Source organism: Blennius ocellaris (assembly GCF_963422515.1).
Source record: "Blennius ocellaris genome assembly, chromosome: 15".
NCBI lineage: Eukaryota > Metazoa > Chordata > Actinopteri > Blenniiformes > Blenniidae > Blennius > Blennius ocellaris.
Window position 1 is genome coordinate 25,828,960 of NC_137664.1, and position 27,636 is coordinate 25,856,595.

General features: G+C 44.0%; 1 protein-coding gene across 3 annotated transcripts in view; it reads left to right on the forward strand.

Moving 5' to 3' along the window:
• pkn3 (protein kinase N3) overlaps positions 1-27,636 on the forward strand; it is a 96,616-nt gene that overhangs the window by 54,009 nt on the left and 14,971 nt on the right. For all 3 annotated transcript variants that reach the window (XM_080509674.1, XM_080509675.1, XM_080509676.1), the window contains exons 12-18: positions 3,758-3,848; positions 4,021-4,064; positions 6,988-7,057; positions 7,228-7,319; positions 10,139-10,315; positions 10,404-10,466; positions 17,877-17,953. In XM_080509674.1, the coding sequence (XP_080365800.1) occupies positions 3,758-3,848; positions 4,021-4,064; positions 6,988-7,057; positions 7,228-7,319; positions 10,139-10,315; positions 10,404-10,466; positions 17,877-17,953 (614 nt within the window). The remainder of the gene's footprint in view (positions 1-3,757; positions 3,849-4,020; positions 4,065-6,987; positions 7,058-7,227; positions 7,320-10,138; positions 10,316-10,403; positions 10,467-17,876; positions 17,954-27,636) is intronic.

The following is a 27,636-nucleotide window of genomic DNA, read 5'->3' on the forward strand; positions in this document are numbered from 1 at the left end:
GTCGAGTCCCAAGTCTTTGTGCTCAAGTCCTGAGTCGAGTCCCAAGTCTTTGTGCTCAAGTCCTGAGTCGAGTCCCAAGTCTTTGTGCTCAAGTCCTGAGTCGAGTCCCAAGTCTTTGTGCTCAAGTCCGGAGTCGAGTCCCAAGTCTTTGTGCTCAAGTCCGGAGTCGAGTCCCAAGTCTTTGTGCTCAAGTCCCGAGTCGAGTCCCAAGTCTTTGTGCTCAAGTCCCGAGTCGAGTCCCAAGTCTTTGTGCTCAAGTCCCGAGTCGAGTCCCAAGTCTTTGTGCTCAAGTCCCGAGTCGAGTCCCAAGTCTTTGTGCTCAAGTCCCGAGTCGAGTCCCAAGTCTTTGTGCTCAAGTCCCGAGTCGAGTCCCAAGTCTTTGTGCTCAAGTCCCGAGTCGAGTCCCAAGTCTTTGTGCTCAAGTCCCGAGTCGAGTCCCAAGTCTTTGTGCTCAAGTCCCGAGTCGAGTCCCAAGTCTTTGTGCTCAAGTCCCGAGTCGAGTCCCAAGTCTTTGTGCTCAAGTCCCGAGTCCAGTCCCAAGTCTTTGTGCTCAAGTCCCGAGTCGAGTCCCACGTCTTTGTGCTCAAGTCCCGAGTCGAGTCCCACGTCTTTGTGCTCAAGTCCCGAGTCGAGTCCCACGTCTTTGTGCTCAAGTCCCGAGTCGAGTCCCACATCTTTGTGCTCAAGTCCTGAGTCGAGTCCAAGTCCCAAACATGTTTCCTCAAGTCCTAAACAAGTCATTAAAATAATTAACTGCAGAGGCACCGGTACGACTTTATTGGTTGAGATATCCATAGTCTTGTTGTGAGAGGGAAGCTTTAGAGGTTGTTTTCACAATATTTGTCTGTCAAACACAACCAAGTGCAACAAATGCAATACCCCACTCCTACAATCCCAGACATTTGAAGACACTTTCAAACCTTCAATTGAATAAGATAAAATTAAGAATTTATACATTAAGCATCTTGAAACCCTATGACAGTCTGGCGACCTATTTTATACAAGATTGCCTAAAAATTACTCTGATGTAATGTTTTGTTTTTAAATGAAACATTTCTATTTTGAAGGACCACATAGCCTTCTTAAAATGACTTGTTCTATCAGTGACATGCCCCACAATGAGTTGAATACAAGCACAATTTAGATTTTTGTCACATTCCTTAAAGAATCCCAGAATAAATGGCTTTTATGGAAAGGAATGAGATCCGCTCCCCTTGGTAGGCAAAGTCAAACCCTGTCATTTCCCTTAATTCTGGATTTCCTGAATCACTTTCAAGTAATGTGACAAAAGCCTAAGGCAGTGTATATTTGTCCGGTCACTGAACTGAAGTGGCTTTTTGCTATTTGTCCAGCAAACGCTCTGATTGGTTGAGCGCAGAGACGTCAGTAACTGTTATTTTTCCGGCTGTCAATACACATGTATTAAGGACTATTAAGGCTGACTTAGCGTGTATATACGATTGTATTGTCTTGTTGCCATCAACTCCGCCTTGCCTAAGTCGAGGTGACTCATAATATAGCTTGTAGTTTCTTGTCCTCGGCTTTGTAATATACTTAAATTCAGTGGGTGGTCTTGTCTGAGCTGAGGTTGTAGGTGGAACTGAGTGGGTCGCCCGGCCGGGCCCCTCTTCCCTGAGTTAGGGGGGGAATTAGGCGCCGGCCGGGACGGGCCGGTTGTCCACGCATCCACCCCGCTCCGAGGCGCACGTGTATAGCACGGGCTGCCCTCTGGGGGCTCATTGAGGCTTTAATTCTGCAAAGGAAAAAAAAAGTATCTCCAATGCGAAACGCCATCTATGCAAATGACCCGGTGAAGTGGGCAATGTGGTGACATCACCGCGCTCGACCAATCAGAGCATTGTCCGGACAAATTGCAAAAGTCGCTGCGGTTCCGTGACCGGACAAATATACACTTCGAAAACTTAAATGATCTTTGTATTCAATTTTTGAGTGTACAACGCTGAAGGGGGTGTGTCATACCACATGTGTTTTCCAGACAATTCATAGGGTGTGGCTGCAGCGGCTGCATCTCACTGTGACTGACAGCGGCTGTCACTGGGTGTCAGGTCTAAACCCCTGAAATAGGTAGATAAAGAGAAGATACGAGAATTAAGAAACAATCAAGGCACTTACTGCAGCAAGGGAAGACACCAAGTTCACCTCACAGGCCTCGCTCAGAAGTCTCCACAGAATGCTCTCTACCAGCCTTCTTTATTGATAGCTCAGTGGGCGGGTACACAAGTTGTAAAAACACTGGTTCAAACTGATTCCTGTGGTCTGTCTAACAGGATCGTAAAAACACTATCTTAAAAGGGGCCAGAAACAGCAACAGTTAACAGATAAAGATCTCACATGAGGTGCGGGGGCTGCAGGCCGCTGCACTAAAAAGTCTGCACACAATTTGCACAAGCATGAGAAAATGATAATAGAGTATTTTTGTAACACTGGGATATGATGAAACCAAGCGGTAAGAATGAATATGGTTTATATATCACACTTGTCATTATGGCATGACTTGATATGACTCGTCGAGTCAAGTCCAAAGGGGTCAAGTCACAGTCGCGGCTCACAGAGCCTAGAGTCCATGCAAGTACCAGTCTTTTTTCGAGTTCCAATCAAAAGCCATAAAATCGGGACTTGAGTCCAAGTCTCGAGTCCAAGTCCACCATCTCTGGTGGACAGTGCATGTCAGAGCTCAAACCAAGCTTGAAATGAGAGGAAATGTCTGGAGATCTCCCAAACAGGATTGTCTTGAGGCACAAATGAGGAGAAGATTACAGAATATTTTCTGCTGCTTTGAAGGTCTGATTGAACATCTCTGGAGAGATCTGAAAAAGGCTGTGCCCTGACACTTTCCGTCTGACCTGATGGAGCTTGAAAGGTGCTGCAAAGAGGAATGGGCCAAGCTGCCCAAAGAAAGCTGTGCCAAGCTTGTGACATCATATTCAAAAAGACTTAAGACTGTAATTGCTGCCAAAGGTGCATTAACAAAGTACTGAGCAAAAGCTGTGAATACCTTTTGTACCATTTGTGTCTTATTTTTTATTAAAATCTTTTAAAAAAGTGCAGAAATATCCCGAAACTCTTTTCACATCATTATGGGGTGTTGTGTGTAAAGTTCTGAGGAAAGAAATGAATTGAATCAATTTTGGAATAAGGCTGTAACATTACATGTAGTGACTTCTTACAAAAAAATCCAAAAAAGTCACTGAGAGGTTGAAGTTGGAATTATGCACCACTGAGTCCTTCCATAGACGCCCGCCACTTGCGTTCTTTCCATTTTCCAGGTTTATTTGGATTGTCAGGCAGAAAGGCAAGAAAAAACATCTCTTTCTCACTGGAGTCTAAATTGTGACGATATGATCGTATGGATCATATCGTCAGTATGGTTATACTGTCAACAAAAATACATGATCCCAACTCACCCCCTCTCCTTCTCTCCTGCCTCTGCCGCATAGGTGAATATAAACCCTTTCAATCAACCCACACTGGCAACACCCACATGACAACCCACAAGTGACATCAGCAAAAAAAAAAAACATTGCAGGAGTCGGCTCCTACATAAGAACATGAAAAATGTAAAACACTGAATACTTTCCGGATGCACTGTAATCAAGCCATATATACCATCAAATGAAAGTTTACGTTCAATATAACTGTTGGTATATTTCCATGATCAAATTAATTGTCAGCAGTGTTCCTACGAGCCAAGCTCAACGAGCGTTTCTGTGGGATTAAACGCTTCTTAATTTTCCAGAGAAGGTGTTGTGAGTCTGAACTTTACTGAAGATCCACCCAGCAGACCTCCACCTGGCAGCAGCAGGAGAACCAATAAAGATTCTCCATGGGTGAGAAACTCGGTGTCTCCCTGAGCAGCAGATAATACAACAGAAACGAATGTTAGATGATGTGATGCGTTTAATTGTGCTGTTTGTTTGTCTTTTAACTTCTTGCATTTATATGGAGTGACTGGTTATCTTTCTGTTGTTTGTGTGGTTGAATAATCCTGGTGGAAACAAGAGCCCAAAGCCACAGACACAGCCTTCCATCCAGCCCAGTGCACAGTAAGCCCCACTCCACATGCACTTCTCTTTCTATTTCAGGGCACCCTGAGGGCTGTGCTGCCACAATGTGAGTGTGGGTTCGTGAGCAAAACCTAAAGTCAGGCTGTCTTTTACCCAATGTCTATTATAGGGATGAGCGAGTCCACCACTATCTGTATCTGGATCTGTTCAACCATCAAACTTATCTGTATCTGTACTGTGAGTGGGCGGGGTCTAAACCGGAAGTGGGTGTGGTTCAAGTGAAATGGGTGGGGCTTAAATCTGTACATTATTTTGAGTGTGAAACTGATCTGGATTGATCAGAAGTTGCTTTATTGTTTATTTGAAAACTATTTACAGAACAGCCTCGGAATTAAGATTCAATGTTTTTTATATAAAAAAACTATATAGTATATACAGTATATAAAGCTTAATTTATAATATTTCCAATATTTATTTTCATGAACAGCCATATACAATAAACATATTAATTTAGGCTACTTTGTGTTCAGCACGAGCAAAGTTTTCCAACTGACTTTACACCACCAGCCAAACTCAGAGCAAGCAGACGGTAAAAACAAAACCAACAAAAAAAACGCACCAGAGTGGAGGCAGTGACCAATGCAACACAAGGCGTTTTCAGCTCAGTCTTGTCAAATGCACCGTGTACGTTATGAAACAAGTTCACAGAGTAACTTTAAATCTCATACAAACCAAAATAGAGATGAGCTGAAGAAAACCTAAGGAGTACTGAAGAAAGCTGTCTGTGTGTGTGTGTGTCTATGTCTGTGTGTGTGTCTGTGTGTGTGTCTATGTCTATGTCTGTGTGTGTGTCTGTGTCTGTGTTTATGTGTGTGTGTGTGTGCGTGTCTATGTCTATATCTGTGTGTGTGTCTGTGTGTGTGTCTATGTCTGTGTCTGTGTGTGTGTCTGTGTTTATGTGTGTGTGTGTGTGTGTGTCTGTGTCTGTGTTTATGTGTGTGTGTGTGTCTGTGTGTGTGTGTCTATGTCTATGTCTGTGTGTGTGTCTGTGTGTGTGTCTATGTCTGTGTGTGTGTCTGTGTCTGTGTTTATGTGTGTGTGTGTGTGTCTGTGTGTGTGTTTATGTGTGTGTGTGTGTCTGTGTGTGTGTGTCTGTCTGTGTTTATGTGTGTCTGTGTGTGTGTATGTGTCTATGTCTATGTCTGTGTGTGTGTCTGTGTCTGTGTTTATGTGTGTGTGTGTGTCTATGTCTGTGTGTGTGTCTGTCTGTGTTTATGTGTGTGTGTCTGTCTGTGTTTATGTGTGTGTGTGTGTGTCTGTGTGTGTGTCTGTGTGTGTCTGTGTCTGTGTTTATGTGTGTGTGTGTGTGTGTCTGTCTATGTCTGTGTGTGTGTCTGTGTGTGTGTCTGTCTGTGTCTGTGTGTGTGTCTGTCTGTGTCTGTGTGTGTGTCTGTGTCTATGTCTGTGTGTGTGTCTGTGTCTGTGTTTATGTGTGTGTGTGTGTCTATGTCTGTGTGTGTCTGTCTGTGTTTATGTGTGTGTGTGTGTCTATGTGTGTGTCTATGTTTATGTGTGTGTGTGTCTGTGTGTGTCTATGTCTATGTCTGTGTGTGTGTCTGTGTCTGTGTCTGTGTTTATGTGTGTCTGTGTTTATGTGTGTGTGTGTGTCTGTGTTTATGTGTGTGTGTGTGTGTGTGTGTGTGTGTGTGTGTGTGTGTGTGTGTGTGTGTGTGTGTGTGTGTGTGTGTGTGTGTGTGTGTGTGTGTGACTATGTCTATGTCTATGTCTATGTCTATGTCTGTGTGTGTGTCTGTGTTTATGTGTGTGTGTGTGTCTATGTCTGTGTGTGTGTGTGTCTATGTCTGTGTTTATGTGTGTGTGTGTGTGTGTCTATGTCTGTGTGTGTGTGTGTGGCAGAGTTTTGGCTGCAGAGATGTCTGTACAAAGGGGCGGGCGCTGTGTGTTACTGGCCAATCACAGAGCGTGAAGACAGTCAGGTACCAAATGACTTGTCAAAAAATGCGGCTCAACCCTATAACACATGTTAGGTGACCAGGTTAACTCACAAACAAGGACTTTCATGGTCTGATGCAACAGTGTTCTGATCACCTGCAGTTGGTGATGTCATCGGAGTGGGAGAGAGGATGGATTTTATCTATATGTTTTGGAACCAACTGCTCAGAATCCAGTTTTCAGGCAAATATTTAGAAATTCAAATTTTTTGAGGGGAACTTTTGTTGTCTTTTGGTCTGTGTGGGTTTCGAAGCAGTCAGACGTAAACTTTAGACACAAGGAGGCTCAGTTTGACGCAGACACATGATTTTGTTCCTTCTGACTCAATGATAAATGTGGTTTGAAATTGCAGGATGAAAAAAGATGACAGCATTGTTCTCTCTCATCAAAAAAGACATGTTTCACATGTTACATCGTCTTGTTGGGCAGCTTCTTGCCACCTTCTGATTTGTTTGTTTTGACGATGGGAGTCACGGTTTCGCCACAGTCGCCACTTGTTCAGGGTGTTCTATCATGGCTGTTTTTGAGGAGAAATTGTAGTTTTCCCATGTACTTGAATGAGAGGAGGGAGGTGGCGTTTGGAGCTTTGATGGCTAATAAAATCAAAACTGCTTGAGTTGCACAAAAAAAAGTTGTACAGAAGTTTTGAACAGAAGCGACTCCGTCATTTAATCATGTTTTGATGCTGATTTGATATTCAATATTCAGTCTTGATGAGCGTGCCAAATTTGATGAACTTTTGAACTTGATTAGGGGATCAAATTTGGGTAAAATGCTGCGGCGGAATAGGAAACAATAAGAAGAAACATTACAAAAACAATGGCGTCCTTGCCTCCATGCCAGGCCTCTTGGGCTTATTCTGTAATAAAATGGAAACATTACAATCACAATAGGGTCTTGGCCTTTTGGGCTCCATCCATTAATATTGCTATTCTTTGTTCTGGTGCAGGAAAGATGAAGGACTTCAGATGGACGACTTCAGGTGCATCTCCGTCCTGGGACGAGGTCACTTTGGGAAGGTATGTATGCAAGTTTGTACAGTGAGTAAAATCTGCTCTTTTTTAGATAACAATTACAGTTTAATTACACCTTCATCCAATAAATCAGTGCTCATCAGTTCCTCTGTCATGTGTGTTTAAATGTATTGAAATAAAACTCTCATTGCTCCTGTATCTCTACACTGGACCAGGTGTTGCTAGCAGAGTACAAGAAGTCCAACAAACTGTATGCTATCAAAGCTCTGAAGAAAGGTGACATTGTAACGCGGGATGAAGTGGACAGGTGAGCAATTACCCAACGAGAAACCTTTCACTTGCACAGCTGCAACTACTGTGTGGAGAAAGACAACTATGTTGAAAAACAAAGTTACAAATAATTCTTACTGAATTTATACTTTATATACTTTCAAATCTTATGTCAAGTAATGCAACAACTGGTTTGGCTGATTTGATACTGATAATTTATAGAAAAGCTAAATGGATGAATGAGGAAACTAAGTTTATATGAAAAAAGTTTGTTTAAAACTGAGAATTTCAAGTAAAATAACTAACACTATCCTTGTGAACTCAGCATTTTCTTAACTGTTGTTCATGCAAAACTGAATAATATGTAAATGAAGTTCAAATTCAAATCTCAATACAAAATGTCATGAAAATGCGGAATTTTAATGTGAACGAGTTTAAACAAATATTTCAGTAAACAAAGAAGACGATCAGTCAGACACACTGAAGGCTCATCCATCATTTCTCACACTTTGTTTTTGGGATCTCACAAGACCACAGAAAGTTAGTTTATTTCTCAGGAAAGAAAGCTTCATTTGTCATGACATGGGAAGTCTGACTCAGCAATCTGCTTGGGGCATCACACCCAGCAGGGAGTCCGGCACAAACTACAGTCCCATGGATATCCTCCCCTCTTTCTGCTCAAAGGACTGACTTCCCCCTCATGCACTGAGCCAGTCACTGATTGTTTGAGGCTCCCAGGATTTCACACCTTCAAACCCCTCAACCTTCATCAAAAGCATTTGGAGAGATTCTCTCAAAAAGCTTTTGCTCCTGCTCTTCGACAGAGGAGGAGGGTTGCTGGAGGCAGCTCAAGCAGCATTAGCATCCAGCTAACACCAGAGGCCTGCAACCCGGGGCCTTCACTCCTCTGCTGACCCGACCACGAGGGTCAGACCTTCCCCTGATCCAGAGACCAGCACCCAGAGTCTGATCTCCCATCAACCAGGAAAACCAACCAGTTCCTCCAGGACGGACCAGGGAAACGACGCCTCACAGAACTTCTTTGTGTTTTCCTCAACCAGCAGGAAAACCATCACAGACTTGAGCGACCAGCTCCTCAGTCTGGACAAAAGGAACAACCAGGAGCTGTAAAGAAGGACTCCTGACACATCAACTTCATCTTCTTCTCCTCAGCCTGCAGAACCAGCAACCACAGTTAGCAGGAGGTGCTAACTACAGGAGAAGACACCAGCTTCCCTCCAGCAGGACAACAACTGAACTCCTTCAAGGAAGTGGGAACAACAACTGGGCTTTACCTGAGATTAGTTAAACCTGATGCTATGATAGAACTGTTTAACTTTATGAAGATGTGTTGATTCTGTTACAGTGATTGAGTTCTATAGATAATGATATTAGGAGACGTTATCAACCTGTAAACCAACGTTAGCTCTGCCACAGACACAGGGTCTGCATGCTAATCTTTGCTTTACTAACTAGTTAACTCACAATCCTACACATATCACATCAAAGATGTCAGGTTTAGGCTATAGACATTTCTTAAATCTGCAAGAAAGAACAAGACAACAAGGGTAAGTTTGTTTTGACTCGCGAGGAGAATGGATAGGGAGTGCTTCAGCCACAACCTCCAACCCATTCTGAAGACTCTCTCCCACTTCCTCTCTTTTATTAGGGGTTCGAAGGTGGGGAGTGGAAGAAAGGTGAAAGGAAAGCACCGTAGTGGAAAATCACTAGACAAGCACAAGTCGGAACATTCAGCATGTGTGTGGCAGTTTTATCAGTCTCGGACAGCGTGTTCCTGCAAGTATTCAAAATACAAGATTAAACGGCAAAGACGCCGTGCTTATTGCAACGTTTCAAATGATTTGGCATGAAGGTGAATTAAGCATAAATATGGTAACTTTATGTAACAATATTCTAACAAAAGACAACATCACACAGTCACTGAACACCATCTGACGACTCCTGACGTTTTACAAAACAAGTCTCATTCACATCAAGTCATTCTAGAAATGGTCCTTTAGCAGAGACACACAGGAAGCAACGCTAAAGACTAGCTTCCATGTTCCATTGCTATCAGCACATGGTGGAGACCCAGGACAGACTTCCTGTTCTCTGATAACCTCCATTTGAATGTAGTTTCTTGTGATCCGCCATCTTGTTTTGTAGTTCCATCACACGTCACACACACTCTCCACCTCTCCCTCTCTCCACACACACACACACACACACACACACACACACACACACACACACACACACACACACACACACACACACACCCAGCTGTATATAGGTAGTTAGAATCTGTGTTGTATTTGTTTTCATTGTTAATAAATATAATGTTTGGAATCATACTTGCTGTTTTATTAATGAGCACAAAGATGAATGAAATGTCGACTCTTCTGTGTCAAGAACTCCAAAATCCTTCAACCTTTACTGTTAATTCTGGTAATTGTAATTAATTTAACTATTAATTCAAATTCCTGATTAACTGTTTAGTATATCTTATGAGACTGATAGAACTGAATTGACTATCATTTCCTGTTAAGACAGGTGGAGCTCCGAGGTTCTGATACACATCAGAGTAAAATTTTCAATTACACAATTAATAGCTGTCCTTGAGAATTATTAATCATTATTTATAGCCAGACACAACATATATGGTAGCCCATGGGTGGACTGCACAACATAAATGGTATCTCGTGTGTGTGTGTGTGTGTGTGTGTGTGTGTGTGTGTGTGTGTGTGTGTGTGTGTGTGTGTGTGTGTGTGTGTGTGTGTGTGTGTGTGTGTGTGTGTGTGTGTGTGTGTGTGTGTGTGTGTGTGTGTGTGTGTGTGTGTGTGTGTGTGTGTGTAGTCTCATGTGTGAGAGGAGGATCTTCAGCGTTATCAATGCCTCGCAACATCCTTTCCTGGTCAACCTGCACGGCTGCTTCCAGACCGCGGACCATGTGTGCTTTGTGATGGCCTACTCCCCTGGAGGAGACCTCATGACTCACATCCACACCAGCATCTTCACTGAGAAGCAGACGTGGTGAGCCCACAGCCCCCGTCCACAATGCCCAGCTTTCTACCCTCTGCTGCTTCACTCATGTTCATCACGTCTTTGTCTCTCACCGCAGGTTTTATTCCTCGTGTGTGCTGCTGGGTCTGGAGTTCCTGCATCAGAACAAGATTGTTTACCGGTGGGTGTTTCTGTACAGCAGGTTGGGAGTCAAACACCATCAGTCTTTAGAGGGTGTACCATAAAACTGAATCACTAAAGCTACGGAGCCAAGTCACTTCAAGTCATTAGTTGATTGTACAACATCTGCAGAGAAATCTTTTCAATGAACTACATCAGAGAACTGCAACTGCTGACCAGGTGGATTCATAACTGTTTTTTATTCACGTCAGTTTTATTTATACAGCACCAATCTCATGACGCATCCAGACAAAAACCCCACAACACCCAATAAGCAAAAATGGAGCAAAAACTTGTTTACCTGGAAGAAACCAAAACCAGAGCGGGTGAGACCTTTCTGCTGTTCTGGTTGGAGGTTAGGTCACAGTGACCCTGGTCCTGGAGGGGCTCCATTCTGCATGTCTCAAGTCACATTTACAATTACCTGCGTATTTGAACAAAAACTGATATTTCTCTGTTTGTATCACGCATTTACAAATAAACGCAGTTACGACTTGCCATAAACAATGATGCCGGTAAATACAGAAACACATGAAAGGAGCCCAGCCCGTTATGGTGACGCACAGTGCGTACAGGATTTCAGCTGACGGCACCACTGACCGGAACATATGTCCACACCAAATAAATGAAAGAAAACATCAAAAGCCACTTCATCAACCCACATTTCTGACTCCAGAGCTCTTGGAAATCATTTAATGACATTCATGCAAACTTTGCAACAATTGTAAACAGATCATGAGATCATTTTTATTTAAGAGTTTAACAAAGTTTGGACACAGCTCATTCAATGTTCTTTCTATATTTTCTCGACTATTTACATGACAACTGTCTCCAGTGTGCGTGTGTGTGTGTGTACCAGCAAATTAATGATTAAATGTGCTTTGGGGCTGCTCAAGCAGTTGAACAGGAACCGGATAGTATTATGTTTTGAAACAAAAAAGTGTAAAATAACTCAAAGCAAGTTTTTCGTTTTAAATTCCTTCAAGTGAGCCCCCCTTTGCTCTGTTGGTAGTGCTGTAAACTCTATCAGTGAGTTATCATCTGAAATGGTTTTCACTTCACAGCTGAGCCATGGTTGTGATGGTTCATTTGTGGAATTTCTTGCTTTCTCTATGGGTTTGGGAACATCAGTTGTGTTGTGCAGAAATCAGGTTGTACACAGCTGACAGCCGATTTAACAGCTGTTAGAATTCATATTATATCAAAAACCAATCAGCTAATTAAGAGAAGCAACAGTCCATATACTTTAAGAACTGAAAGTCAGTCATTCTGGAAAATTACAAAAACTTTGTTTATGGCCTCAAGTGCAGTCGCAAAAAACCATCAATGAAACTGGCTCTCAGGAGGACATATGAGGAAAGGAAGACCAAGTGTTGCTTGCTGCTTGGGAGAAATTCATCCGAGTCACCAGCACAAGTTAACAGCACCTCAGATTAGATTCCAGATAAATGGCACACAGACTTCTAGTAGCAGACAGTCTGCATCGACTGTTCAGAGGAGAATGTGTGAATCAGGCGTTTATGGTCAAATAGCTGCTAGGAAACCAGTGCTAAAGAACAAACAGAAGAGATTTGTTTGGACTGAGAATCACAAGGAATTGACATTAAGACCAGTGGAAATCTGTACTTTGGTCTGATGAGTCCAGATTTCAGATGTTTGATGGTTTCAACATGCATGTTTCCACCGTGAAGAATGGAGGAGGATGTGTGATGGTGTGGGGTGGCTTTGCTGGTGGGGATTTATTCTAAATTAAAGGCACAGTGAACCAGCATCCTGCAGCGACTTCATATCCCATCCAGTTTGGGTTTAGTTTATAGTTCAACAGGACAATGAAGCGAGACAGCAAACACACCTCCAGGCTGTGTGAGGGCCAGGTAGACCCAAGAAGGAGAGTGATGGAGGGCTGCCAGATGACCCGACTCCAAAGCAATCTGACCTCAATCCAATCCAGATGGTTTGGGATGAGATGGATCCCAGAGTGAAGGCACAGGGGCCAACAAATGGTCAGCGTCTTTAGAACTCCTTCAAGACTGTTGAAAAACCATTTCAGGTGACAATGAAGAGAAGGACAAGAGTGAGCAAAGGGTGGCTGTTTTCAAGAATCTAAAAGAAAAAACATGTTCTACTTCATCCCTCCAGGCCGCCACAGCCGGTGCTTTAAGCACTGGATGGTCGTCCTTTTCACATACGCAGGTCGAGAATATTATAACAACAAATTCACTTGTGACCTCCCAGTGGCTCACGTGAGTCTATGCAGTGACATGACACCAAAAGCTCAGTCCCTTTTCACCTTCTCGCTCGCAGGTTTGTGTATGTGGCTTTAATTGAAGCCGCAATTCAGCTTGTTTGGTTGATTTCACACCGTTTTAGTGGTAGTTATCACATGTTTTATGTTTTACTGCTTCTACAGTTAAATTAGTTTAATTTACGACTGCACGCTTGTTTTCATAAAAGCGACAGCAGTCTACTTATATTGAATTGCTACAGAGCCGGTTGCGAACCACTTGTGCCGTCTCTGCTTGACCCAGTTTGTGACATAGCATTCAATTTCGTAAAAGAAAGAAAAACTCTGCTTGCATGATTGGGAGTCACTAGTGGTGTCTCTGCTCGACCTGACTCCATAACGCGGTGATGTGACAGGAGACAAACAGCACTGCTTTTCTGAGGGGTGGTGTTGGATCTCTGGGGAAACAAAGAAGGGAAAAAAACCCATCGGCTCAACCCACATGAATTGGAGTCACAAGTGGCGTTCCCAGCTCGACCTGAATTCCAAAAGCAGTAATGGGATAATACTGGGATATACTGGAGTATAATACTACAAACAATACATTTTTATATGTATTTTTTGTTATTTATTTACTTATTTTTCCCTTAAAATAAGTAAATAAATAAAAAAAATTACATAAAAAATGTCAGCGTGAGTACTGAAGCTGCAGCATCCTTTGGACAGAGGTATTCAGCCCCATCCAATTATTTTCTTGAGCCTCGTCGGCAGGACTTCAGTCTAGCTCAGGACCAGAGGTCACAAGATCCTCTTTGCCCCCACCCCCACACACTTCTAGACCGAACGGGCTAACCAGCGGCCCCCCAGGGCGCACGCAAATGAGACCTGTCGGCCGGCGGATGGATTTTTTTACCCCGGGTCAACTCGGGGTCTGGGCTGCCTACACCCCAGACTCTTGGGTATTGACGACACTGTATCAAGGGTACCACAGTCAGTTCCACCACCGGCCTCCCATACATGGTCGGGTCAGGATGACTGTGAACCAGAACCCAGTCAGGGCACAGGCACTGTCATAGGAAATTCACACTTTGCTGGTCAAAGGTGCTATCGTGCTTGTGGACCCCCTGCTTGACCAGGGGTGGGGGGGTTTATCCAAGGTACTTCCTCGTACCAAAGAAAACGGGCGATCTGTGCCCCGTTCTGGACCAGAGAGGTCTCAACAGGTTCTTAAAAGTAATTCCATTCGGGATGTTACGCATCAACCAGGTCTTCCAGGCAATATCTCCAGGCGACTGGTTCATGTCAATCGATTTGACAAACAAGTATTTTCATGTCCCAGTTGTGCCTCAACATTGGCTTTTCCTTCGGTTTGCATTCCAAGGAGAACACTACCAGTTCAGGGTGCTCCCCTTTGGGCTTTCCCTGTCCTCCAGGGTATTCTCCAGATGCATGGCTGCAGCTCTGTCTCCACTGCAGGCTTGGGGGTTACACATCCTGCCATATCTGGACGATTGGCTGATTTGTGCACTGACTGCGAAGATGCCATTCGGGACATGCAGACTGTACTACATCACGCGGCCTCTTTAGGCTTGCACATCCACTGAGAGAAGAGCAATCTGGTCCCTGTGCAGGTGACCACCTTTCTTGGGATGGTGAATTTGCAGACAATGACTGCGTGCCCCTCAGCTCAGCGGCTCTAAGATGTTTTGGAGATGCTCCCACAGTTCCATGCGTGGACGGGCACGTCCACATATGCTATACCTTCGCCTTCTTGGCAAATTGGTGGCAGAGTTGACAGTGGTCCCGCTGGGGCTACTGCCTCTTCGCCCATTTCAGATGTGGCATCTTGCATCTGGACCCCGGCATCACGATCACAGATGCAGGAGGCTGTGTGTCTCTCCTCTGTGCCTGCGGTGCCTGTCTCAGTGGAGGTAGAGAGCATGCCTCACGCAAGGGGTTCCCCTGGGTGCCTGTCCTTCTCATTGGGAGGTTGTCCATGCCGATGCATCTCTCCAACGCTGGGGAGCAACGTGGCAAGGGCAGATGGTGCAGGGAACATGGTCAGCCTGTCAACAGGGACAACGCATCAATGTGTTGGAATTGATGGCTTTGCAGTTGGCACTAAAACATTTCCTCACACACCTTTGGGGAAAACATTTTCGAGATCCGACAACACCGGTGTGGTTTTTCACGTCAACGACCAGGGGTGAACCAGGTCTGTGAGCCTATTCAGGTTGGCCACTCAAATCCTGATGTGGGCAGCAGCACGTCTGGCCAGTCTGAGAGCCATGCACATTCCAGGAGGGCAGAATGTGGCTGCGGACTTTCTGTCCCACCAATCACCGTTGCCAAGGGAGTGGAGACTTCAATCCACAGTGGGAGACCAGGTTTGGCAGACCTTCGGCAGAGCAGAATTCGACCTGTTTGCTTCCATGAAGTCCACGCATTGCCTTCTGTGGTTTTCCCTCAAAGACGAGGTCGGTTCTCTTGGCCTGGATGCACTGGCACACAGTTGGCCCAGTTGGTGTGGCTACTGCAGGGCCAGGGGCTACTTTCTCAGTTTACAGTGAGGACGTAGCATTTACTATCTCAAATGCTCATGCACTATCAACACGGAGATTGTACGTAAACAGGTGGAAACTGTTCAACCACCGGTGCCGGGACCATGGGTATGTCGCCCTGTCGCCTCCATACTGCACTACCTACAGGAGCTTCTTAACCAAGGGCAATCTCCATCCACACTAAAGGTGTAGGTTGCTGCCATTTCATGCTCTCGTGCTGGCATTAATGGTGCTTCGGTTGGTCATGAAAAAAAGTGACACTTTTTCTGAAGGGTGCCTGTAAGGCTCCGCCCTCCTAGCCAACCAGTGGCTCCAACATGGGACCTATCCCTGGTTCTGAAAGCCCTTCGGGTTTCTCCATTTGAGCCCTTGGACCAGGTAGACCTGAAATGGCTCTCCCTTAACACAGCCTTTCTTTTGGCCATGGACTCGTGTAGACTCATCTGTCCTGTTTTAGGTGGCTGCAGATGACTCTGGAGTGACTTTGTGGATGGATGCCTCTTTTGTCCCCAAGGTGCTTTCCGCTACACGCAGTACTCAACAGCTTCAGTTGGCTCGATTTGGTACACTGGCCTCTGCTGATCCCCTGTGATCATATCGACCACAGCGGGTATGTGGAAGTCCAATCACCCGTGTGTGTGCTATGCCGGGCATTGGGGTCCCACTGGACGTATTCTATGAGGTAGCCTTGTGGACATCGCAGACAAGATTTGCGAGGTTCTACCGAGTGAATATAGGGGGCCCCACCCACTGGAGGCAGTTCTGAGATAACACCCTTCTGGGTCATGAGGTGGGTTTTTCCTGAATTGGTGATTCCTCAGGACCTTGTAGTTATACATCATTCAGTGCTTAAAGCACTGCCCCTGGCGGTCTGGAGGGAAGAAGTAGAACAAAAGTTACATATGTACTGCAGTTCTATGAATCCCAGATGGCTGCCAGAGTGTCCCTCGGAATCCTTGTGTGCTTGTGAGAAGTTAAGGGACTGAGCTTCCAGTGTCACGTGACCAGTGATGGGCAAATTACTTTGAAAAAGTAACTAATTACAATTACAAATTACTTCTTTAAAAAGTAATTGAGTTAGTAACTCAATTACTCTATTATAAAAGTAACTAATTACTAGGAAAAGTAATTTTTGCGTTACTAAAACAAAGTAATATGTCAAAGAATTTGGCTTTTTAGAAGCATGTTTCACACGCCAGTTTCATAGAGTAGAACAGCATAGAGAGATAATTAACCTTAAACAAATATCCTTTGCTGCTTAGCCGCCGTGGCCCCGTCATGCCCTTCTTTGCTGGAGCTAGCTACTGATGTATTATTGCTGTCGTCTGTGTTTTTTGCCACTAGTTTTGTTGCTGCATGTGTTGTGGTCAGATGCTTCATTAGATTTGAGTTGCTCGCGGCCGATGTGGACAAACGCTTTCCTCCCGGGCATAACGTGCACTTCAAATACAAGTTCTTCCCCTTTCTCTCAACGATGGTGAAGTAGTGTTTATATTTCCACTTGCTAAACGCCGACTTTCCCACTTTATCCTCCTCTTCTGTACTCGCCATTTCTTCTCTGTCTATCACTTTGGTTTTACCGGTCGAAAGTTGTGTGTGTGCGCCGCACAGAAGCTACGTCGGTTTGTGTGTAAAATAAACTCCTACAAGGATTCGTCAATGATGTCACGCAGCTATACATCGTCAAGTCAGTTACTTCCTTGTTCCATCTCCGCAAAACATGACCTGTCTTATCCTTGGTATTTATCGAAACCGTGTTGTACTAGTGTGCTCTCTACTCTGCAGCCCGCTTATGAAGTGAGGAGGAGGAAAGGAAGAAAAGAAAAAACAATAGCCTAGAACTCATGCTGGCTGCAGGCTTTTTTTTTTTTTTACCATGATCGCGCTGGGGCCCCGATTTTAGTAACGGCAACACAAGTCATGTTAGTAACGGAAACGGCGTTAGTAACGCTGGATAAAGTAATTAATTAGATTACAAATTACAGAGGAATGTAACGGCGTTACGTAATCGCGTTTATTCTAACGGCGTTAGTCTCAACACTGCACGTGACCATATAGACTCACGTGAGCCACTGGGAGGTCACAAATGACTTTGTTGCTAAAATATTCTCGACCTGTATAAGCGCAAGGATGATCATCCAGTACTTAAAACACCGTCCCTGGTGGTCATCCGAGATTCACAGACCCGTTGTTACATACGTAACTTTCGTTTTAAGTTATTTCACATGTTTTATTCACAACATAAATCATGTGTCCTCATTCATGGTTGTGATGCTTTCAGTGAGAATTGACAATGTAAATACGTAGTCAGAAAAATAAGGAACCATTGAATGTGAAGGTGTGTCCAAACATTTGGCTGGTAGTACATCAACCAGTCTTTATTTTTAATTTGTTCAAAAAATTATTTGAGTTTTGTTGTCTTAACATGTTTAGTCATGTGTGAAGATTAACTGGATCACCCTGCATAAAAAGTGCTGGAAGAATAAAGTTGAGTCACTTCAGGTAGTTGATTTCTTGTGAATTGTCTCTCGCATCCTATGAAATGACCGAGTGCAAACATCCAGTATTTCAACATCGACAGTTTGTTTTCCATTCTCAGTGGTTTAACTTTCTGTTTGTGTCTCAGGGATCTGAAGTTGGATAATCTGATCATGGACGCTGATGGTTTCATCAGGATAGCTGACTTTGGATTGTGCAAAGATGGTAGGAAGCCAGGAAGGATTTTTAAAAAATCTGCAACCCTGTCTCTCTGTGTCTGTCTCTCTCTCTATTGAAATAACACATTAATGTAATGTCATATCTACTTTAAAGTATTAATCATCCAGAAGTCACATTTTTCCTTGTTCAAACATGTATAATGGTGTGGTATGGAGGCATCTCTGTGCCATTAGTTTCAATTTGAATTTTCCACTTTTTTTTTTAACCATTGAAATCAGACTTTCAATCTGAAGGTTGTTGTTTTTTTTTTTTAAATCTGCATCTCACTCTTGTGCTCTCTCGTTCTCTCTCTCTGGGCCAAAACTTTTAACGAAAAGATTAAACTGAGTGAAGCAGTAATAAAAACTTGGTAAAGTGAGTGCACAACTTTTTCACCACAACATTATAACAACCATAGAAGTGCTGATTCTGTGAAAACTTGTGCACTGGAAATAGCCAATCACAATAATCTTCCATTGGAAAAAAAAAAGATTAGGGAATCAAACCCGGGTGTACTGTTTCAGAGACGAAAATTCTAAGTATCTCACGATTAAGTAACTTTGCCGGAGGTCAAGCGGTAGAAAGTTTTTATTCCGTGTCACTCAGTTTACCACCAGTTACCTCAGTTTCTCCACTAAAATAAGTTTCAAACTCATACTCAAATAAAAAACCATCCATCCATCCATCCATTATCTGCCACTTACCCGGGGCCGGGTCACGGAGGCAGCAGTCAAAGCAGAGTTGCCCAGACTTCCCTCACCCCAGACTCTTCCTCCAGCTCCTCCGGTGGCACCCCAAGGCATTCCCAGGCCATAGAGAGACATAGTCCCTCCAGAGTGTCCTGGGTCTGCCCCGAGGCCTCCTGTCAGAGGGACATGCCCGGAACACCTCCCTAGGGAGGCGTCCGGGGGGCATCTGAAACAGAGGCCCGAGCCACCTCAGCTGGCTCCTCTGGATGTGGAGGAGCAGCGGCTCTACTCCGAGCTCCTCCCTGGTGGCTGAGCTCCTCCCCCTATCTCTAAGGGTGACTGAGCTCCTCACCCTATCTCTAAGGGTGACTGAGCTCCTCACCCTATCTCTAAGGGTGACTGAGCTCCTCACCCTATCTCTAAGGGTGACTGAGCGCCTCACCCTATCTCTAAGGGTGACTGAGCTCCTCACCCTATCTCTAAGGGTGACTGAGCTCCTCACCCTATCTCTAAGGGTGACTGAGCTCCTCACCCTATCTCTAAGGGTAACTGAGCTCCTCACCCTATCTCTAAGGGTGACTGAGCTCCTCACCCTATCTCTAAGGGTGACTGAGCTCCTCACCCTATCTCTAAGGGTGACTGAGCTCCTCCCCCTATCTCTAAGGGTGACTGAGCTCCTCACCCTATCTCTAAGAGTGACTGAGCTCCTCACCCTATCTCTAAGGGTGACTGAGCTCCTCACCCTATCTCTAAGGGTGACTGAGCTCCTCACCCTATCTCTATGGGTGACGCCCAGCCACCCTACGGAGGAAGCTCATTTCAGCCGCTTGTATCCGGGATCTGGTTCTTTCGGTCATGACCCATAGTTCATGACCATAGGTGAGGGTAGGAACGAAGATCGACCGGTAAATCGAGAGCTTCGTCTTTTGGCTCAGCTCCTTCTTCACCACGACGGACCGATACAACAAGTGCATAACTGCAGATGCTGCACCGATCCGCCTGTGAATCTCACGCTCCGTAATGTTGATCATACTAAGTATCACAACATAATAATTTCAGATCACAGCCCATTCTGCAGTCGTCAGTAGTCAGTTATCGGTATCAATCTCCGTTTATCTCTCTCGAACTGAGCTTATAGTTGGCGTTTTAACCCCTCCTTGCTTATAGACCAGTCATTCAAGGAACATATTGCTCTCCTGGAGATCAATGACAGTGGTGAAGTGAGTATCTCAGTACTGTGTGAGACCCTCAAAGCGTACATCAGAGGACAAATTATTTCTTATGAAGCAACACAGAAAAGGAGAAGTAGGTTGGAAATGATGGAGAAAGGACTACCAGCTACAGAACTGGCCTACAGAAACTCTCTTCTCCAGTCAGACTACAATAATATTCTTAAATTAAAATATGAATACAACAGCATTTTAGGTGACTGCCGACTTGCTAATACTGAGACTAAAACTCCGGCAGAGACATTTTGAGTTTAGCTACAAGCCACATACTTTACTGGCAAGACAGTTGAAAGGAGAACAGGATAAACGATCCATTGACATAATCAATTCAAAATTTGATCAAACGTTAACAGACAAAGGAAATCAATAACCGATTGAGAGAATTTTACTCTATCCCTCGAAATCAACAGCTCCACATGAAAACATTAATCGGTTTCTTTACTCTCTTGATTTGCCACAAGGAAGACACTCCTTTTTGTAATGCTCCCAAAATTCTCAGCGTTCTTTATGCTGTATCCAGGATTACTATTGCAACAACTCATCATCAGTAGGGTAAAACTAACCTAAAGGAGCAAAAACCTGCTATATTATCTCTTGATGCCCATAAGGTATTTGACATGATTGAATGGCCTTATCTATTTGCAGCACTTCAAAATTTTGGATTCGGTAGAAGATCCATAGAATGGATTAAAATATTATATACTGACCCACAGACCATTTCCTCTGCAGTGTGGTGCTCGCCAGGTGTTAAACATTGTATTAGAACCTTTGGCAATTGGTATCAGGAAGCACCCAGATATTAAAGGTATCAGGCTCTGTGGTGTGGAGACAAGTTTGGCTCTATATGCTGATGACCTTCTGGTCTGTTTCACAGATCTAACAATCTCTGTCCCAATTCTATAAAATTATATATATTATTATATAAATTCCTTTGGTAAAATTTATGGCTGTGTTGTAAATTGTGGAAATATCATCCGTGGATCGATTCCCAGCAATTTTTCTGAAACATTTACCTTTCAAAGTGGTGACAGACTGTTTTTCCTATCTTAGATTAAAATGAACAAGGAATCCGAAGCATCTGTTTAAATCTAACTTAATAGAGGCCGTTAAAAAACTGACGGCCAACATTGAATCCTGGAGGTTGCTACCCTTATCTATGATTGGACGGGTTAATGCTATCAAAATGGTGACTCTACCCAGATTTTTATATCTTTTCCAAATCCTGCCCCTATTTTTAAGTTTATCTTTGATTTAGGGAGCTGGATTCTATAATTTTACCATTTGTGTGGAGCTATAAATCTCATAGAATAGCTAAAGCTCACATACACAAACCCCTAAAAAAAAAAAAAGAGGTCTTGGACTGCTTATCTTAAAATATTATTAAAATATTATCCAGGGCTCTCGTCTACTGGAACTGCAGAGAGACACAAATGACTGACAGCCCTCCATGGCTACAATTACAGTGGCTTGCAAAAGTATTCATACCCATTGAACTTTTCCACATTTTGTCACATTACACGCCACAAACATAAATATATTTTATTGGAATTTTATGTGAAAGACCAACACAAACTGTCACACAATTGTGAAGTACAAAGACAATTATACACGACTTTAAAATTGTTTCACAAATAAAACACTGAAAAGTGCAGCGTGCAAAAGTATTCAGCCCCTTTTTCTCTGAGTGCAACCAATTGCCTTCAGAAGTTGCCTGATGACTGCTGAATGATTGAATGTTGACCTGATGGCTAAATAGAGTCCACCTGTGTGTAATCTAATCTCAGTACAAATACAGCTGTTCTGTTAAGAGAATATTGGGGAGCAAACAGGACCATTAAGTCCAAGGAACACGCCAGACTGGTCAGAGATAAAGTTGTGGAGAAGTTTAAAGCAGGTTAGGCTATAAAAAGATTTCCCAAGCTTTGAACATCTCACGGAGCACTGTTCAATCCATCATCCAGAAATGGAAAGAGTATGGCACAATTGCAAACCTACCAAGACTAAAGTTCCAGGCCGAACAAGGAGAGCAGTGACCAGAGATGCAGCCAAGAGGCCCATGGTGACTCTGGACCAACTGCAGACATCCACAGCTCAGGTGGGGGAATCTGTCCACAGGACAACTATTGGGCGTGCACTCCACAAATCTGGCCTTGATGGAAGAGTGGCAAGAAGAAAGCCATTGTTGAAAGAAACCATAAGAAGTCCCGTTTGCAGTTTGTCACAAACCATGTGGGGACACAGCAAACATGTGGAAGAAGGTGCTCTGGTCACATGACACCAAAATGGAACTTTTTGGCCTCAATGCAAAACGTTTTGTGTGGCGGAAACCTAACACTGCACATCACCCTGAACACACCATCCCCACTGTCCAACATGGTGGTGGAACCATCATGCTCTGGGTGCTGCTCTTCAGCAGGACCACCAAACTAAACATAAAGACTTGAGACTGGAGGTTCACCTTCCAGCAGGACCACCAAACTAAACATAAAGACTTGAGACTGGAGGTTCACCTTCCAGCAGGACCACCAAACTAAACATAACACCAGGGCTACAATAGAATGGTTTAAAACAAAACGTATTCATGTGTTAGAATGTCCCAGTCAATGTCCCGACCTAAATCCCACCCAGAATCTGTGGCCAGATGTGAAAACCGCCGTTCTCCATCTATTGAGCTGTTTTGCAAAGAAGAATGGGCAGAAATCTCAGTCTCCAGATGTGCAGAGCTGGTAGAGACAGACCTCAAAAGACTTGCATCTGGAATTGCAGCAGAAGGTTCTATAAAGTATTGACTCAGGGGGATGAATACTTTTGCACGCTGCACTTTTCAGTGTTTTATTTGTGAAAAAAATGTAAAGTCATGTATAATTTTCTTTGTACTTCACAATTGTGTGACACTTTGTGTTGGTCTTTCACATAAAATTCCAATCAAATATATTTGTTTGTGGCGTTTTTTTTTGTTTTTTTTTTCAATTCATATGGCAGCCATTAGGGCTGCCATATGAATTGAATTCTAATCGCCATTACGATTACGTCTCCAGACTATCTCAAAATTCAACATGAGCACAGCGCAGTGTCACACCAAAATACTTCCGACCAGAAACCCCGCCTCTCTACAAAATAAAGTTCCCCACTGTGGTGATCAGTTAAGGTCATAATTCACCCAGTTAGTCTGGGGCAGTGGGGAACTTTATTTTGTAGAGAGGCAGGGTTTTCGAGCGGAAGTAGTTTTGTTGTTCCACCGTGTGAGCGATCTGTTGGAGATGAGAGAAAAAAGAGAAGGGAAAAGCGTTTCTGAGTGTTTGAATTGAGGATAAAGTTTGGAGTTCCTTGCTGAACACGCTGCCACTGACTCAATTTTAGTTTGTACCCATTTATTGAAGTATTTATATTGGACTTATTTATTGAAGTATATCTATCTGTTATTGCATTTTATTTATTTCTTGTTTTCAAAAGATTGAGTGAAGTACAACAGTTTGTTTTTTACTACTACATTACAAGATATTTTTAGATATTTAACAGGAAAGTCTTTAGTTTTTTAAACATGTTTAATAAATGCTTTTCCAAATTCAAAGACATAATCGTGTAAATAACCGTGATTTCAATCTTGAAATCTTATTTCAGTTTATTTCTCAAGGATATCTACTGATTGTAAGCAGCTGTTATATACTGAATGCAGATTAATTCTTGATATTTATATGCTGTTTTGCCGTGAATACAATGCACTTTAGTATTTTAGCACTAATGCTGCTCAGACAGGATTTTATTTTTGTTAACCTCGGGGTGAGGTAAACCAAGATATCATTTTGTGGACATTGGCTGCCCAATAGTAGCTGATACAATTAGGCAGCCCAAGTCCAACCTCTGACCTGCTCCTCTGAAGTAGAGTTTTACCTATTGTTGCACACTTACCAGCCCAAATGAAAGAAGAGATAATGTCATTAATAGATTTGAAATAGGACTTAGGGAGAAATATGGGGAGACATTGGAAGAATTACAAATATCTTGACAGTATGTTCACTGTTTTTGTAGTCTGTACCCTTCCTGCCAGAGATAGTGGTAAACAATTCCTCCTCTGTAAATCTGATTTGACTGTTAGAGCTGTGAAATTTCTTTCACGGAGTGTGCGAACAGTCTGCGTGATTACAACACCCAAGTATTGTATTCCTGTGTGAGATATTTTAAATGGTATGGAGAAAGCCGTTTAAAAAACTCCACAGGGTAGCCATCAGGGCCCGGTGAGTTCACGGCCTCCACTGGCCTTCTTGGTTTCACAAATGGTTAATGGAGCATCCAGTGTCTGGCTGTCTCTATGCCAAACTTCTAGCAAAATCAATTTGTTGAAAATAAATTATGTAATTGACTTTCATTGTAAGGGGATTCAGAATTATACAGTTTAGAATAAAATGACCTAACTATATAATTGATCTTTTCTGGGTCAGAGGTCGGAGAGCCTGACTCATCTCGTGTCTGGGCGATCTGGCTGGAGGCCACTCTGGCTTTTAACTGGTCACCATGTTCATACATACATATGAAGATGTTCCACAAGAGCGGAGGAGAAGACGTTCAGCATCTGTCGTGAGGAGAAGGTCAAGTTCTGTTTGGAATCCCAGTCTTTCTTTGTACAGGCCAGGGGCCTCATTTATAAACGTTGCGTACGCACAAAAGAATGCGTACGCCACTCTCTACGCAAACCGTGGGATTTATAAAAAGAGAACTTGACGGGAAAATGTGCGGTCCTCCACGCCAACTCTGACCCAGGCGTACGCACATAACTGGGGGAAGGAGAAACTGCGCCACCGATGGCAGAAGAAAGAAACGGGAGAAACTGTGTGAAACTGATCGTGTAAAATAAATAGTTACATGACCTCTCATATATGGACAGTTTATTTGCAAGAAGTGGATAGTAAAAAATAAAATTTCTACAATGAATAAACAAACATACTCCCTGGAGTGCACACGGGAAACATATGATTAAGACAATAGTAAGACAACAAATTATGTTTCCACTGATATGAATGCAGTGTAATATCCTATATCATATAGCCCATATAGCAGTGTTGGGCGCAGACTGGAGGCTGTACGTGATGGGTGGCTTCTAGGTACGGAGAATTCATGTGGAAATCCTGAGACTTGCAATTTTGTAGGAGTGTTTAACCCGTTCACCGACCTTGCAGGCGACAGTGGAGAACCCTAACCCTCAAGCGGTGGCTGCTCACCCCTTTTCCTCACCCACAAGGCGCAGAGGAGAGGACCTAGAATCTATAGTATTGTGGAGCGCACCATCGGGCTCCTGAAGGGCAGGCGGCGGTGTCCCCAGGGCCGCCCCTGGCCAAGTGGGGGCCCTAAGCAGGATTTTATTTTGGGGCCCCCCTTCCAATAACATAATAATACTAATAATACTAATAATAATACTACTACTACTAATAATAATAATAATAATAACAATACATTTAATTACTAACGAATCAAATGAACAGCCTCTATCAACAGTGGAACAAGAACTTTATAGATCAAAAGTGGAACAATCTTTTTTATTTCAACAACATCCCACCTTCAAGTGAAGCACGAGCCTCTTGTTTGGACTTTTTCTTTCTTTTGCTAGCTCCTGAATCGTATTGACGTTTGGAAGCTGTCTCTCTCTCTCTCTCTCTCTCTTCTCTCTCTCTCTCTCTCTCTCTCTCTCTCTCTCTCTCTCCGGCCTCGGGCTGACTTGGTGGCGGTGTTCTACGCGCCTCTCGGCAAAATGCAGCGCATCCTTTGCGCATTTGCAGAGAATGATGATACTTTATTGATCCCGAGGGAAATTCAATTCACTTGCGCAAAATGGGCCCCCATGGATCGCGGGGCCCGACGCACAGCGCGTGTTCTGCGTGTAGGGAGGGGCGGGCCTGGGTGTCCCCCTCCACCTCCGTCACCACTCCACTCAGGAGGGATTCCCCGATGACCCCCGCCAGTGTTTCCTCCAGCGGGGTGAGCTCCGGAGGGCCCGTCCCCCCGCCCGGGGCACAGACGCTCTGCCAGTGTGACGCCAGGCGCTATTTTGTGTCTACTTTGATGTCGGACCACTTTTTTTCACCTCAGCCACACTCCGACCTTCTGAGGCCACAGCATTGACACCATCCGCCACATGCTGCCACTCTAGAGCCTTTTTGGCGTTGGTGACCCCAACACTGACCCTAACCCTAACCCAACACTGACCCTAACCCTAACCCAACACTGACCCTAACCCTAACCCAACACTGACCCTAACCCTAACCCAACACTGACCCTAACCCTAACCCAACACTGTGTCCACCAAATAATATCGCCTTCCTCTTCTCCACCTCCCCGACGAGAACTTCCACCTCACACTGGGGGAAATTGCGTTTCTTGGCTTTTCTTTCTGCTTTCGGCATGCTGTCAGTCGCGAATCAATATTCATGAGAGGCGTTTCTCTGAATATTTATAGGCAAATATGGGCGTGGTATGACCCGCACACAGGTGCGCCACATTTAGAGTGGATTGTGATTTATAAAGGGAAATCGGCGTAGGACGTGCGTGCGCACTGTTTTATAAATCAGGATATTTTTGTGCGTACGCACTTTCTGTGTTTCGTGCGTACGCCAATTTTGACGTCAATCCTACGCACAGTTTTATAAATGAGGCCCCAGGTGACTGAGAGGTCGCCAGTAAAGCATCAAGATTAGCTCTGGGTTTTTCTACTTCTCTCTTGCGAGTCCTACGCCACTTGTTAGCATGTGATGTGTACAAAATAATTCTACCTCTAAGGAAAGCCTCCAGAGTCTCCCACAGTAGTGAGGGGGAGGTTTCATCATTCTTATTGGTTTCGCAGAAAAAACTCATTCAGCAACATATTTACAAAAATTCCCGTCAGCCAGCAGCAATGGATCCAAATGCCAATTTTTAATTCTTTTGGTCTGAGATCAACGCGTAGGTCTAGACCAGGGGTCGGCAAGCTTTAATGCTCGAGGAGCCATTTGGTCCCGTTTCCCACTGAACAACACCCAGAGAGCCACACACATTTTATTTTGACAGTCCCCCAGGCAGACCATGCCAGGAGGACACTACACATCAGTCTTTTATTTTGACAGTCCCACAGGAAGACCATGCCAGGAGGACACTACACATCAGTCTTTTATTTTGACAGTCCCCCAGGCAGACCATGCCAGGAGGACACTACACATCAGTCTTTTATTTTGACAGTCCCACAGGAAGACCATGCCAGGAGGACACTACACATCAGTCTTTTATTTTGACAGTCCCCCAGGCAGACCATGCCAGGAGGACACTACACATCAGTCTTTTATTTTGACAGTCCCACAGGAAGACCATGTCAGGAGGACACTACACATTAGTCTTTTATTTTGACAGTCCCCCAGGCAGACCATGCCAGGAGGACACTACACATCAGTCTTTTATTTTGACAGTCCCACAGGAAGACCATGTCAGGAGGACACTACACATCAGTCTTTTATTTTGACAGTCCCACAGGAAGACCATGTCAGGAGGACACTACACATCAGTCTTTTATTTTGACAGTCCCCCAGGCAGACCATGCCAGGAGGACACTACACATCAGTCTTTTATTTTGACAGTCCCACAGGAAGACCATGTCAGGAGGACACTACACATTAGTCTTTTATTTTGACAGTCCCCCAGGCAGACCATGCCAGGAGGACACTACACATCAGTCTTTTATTTTGACAGTCCCCCAGGCAGACCATGCCAGGAGGACACTACACATCAGTCTTTTATTTTGACAGTCCCACAG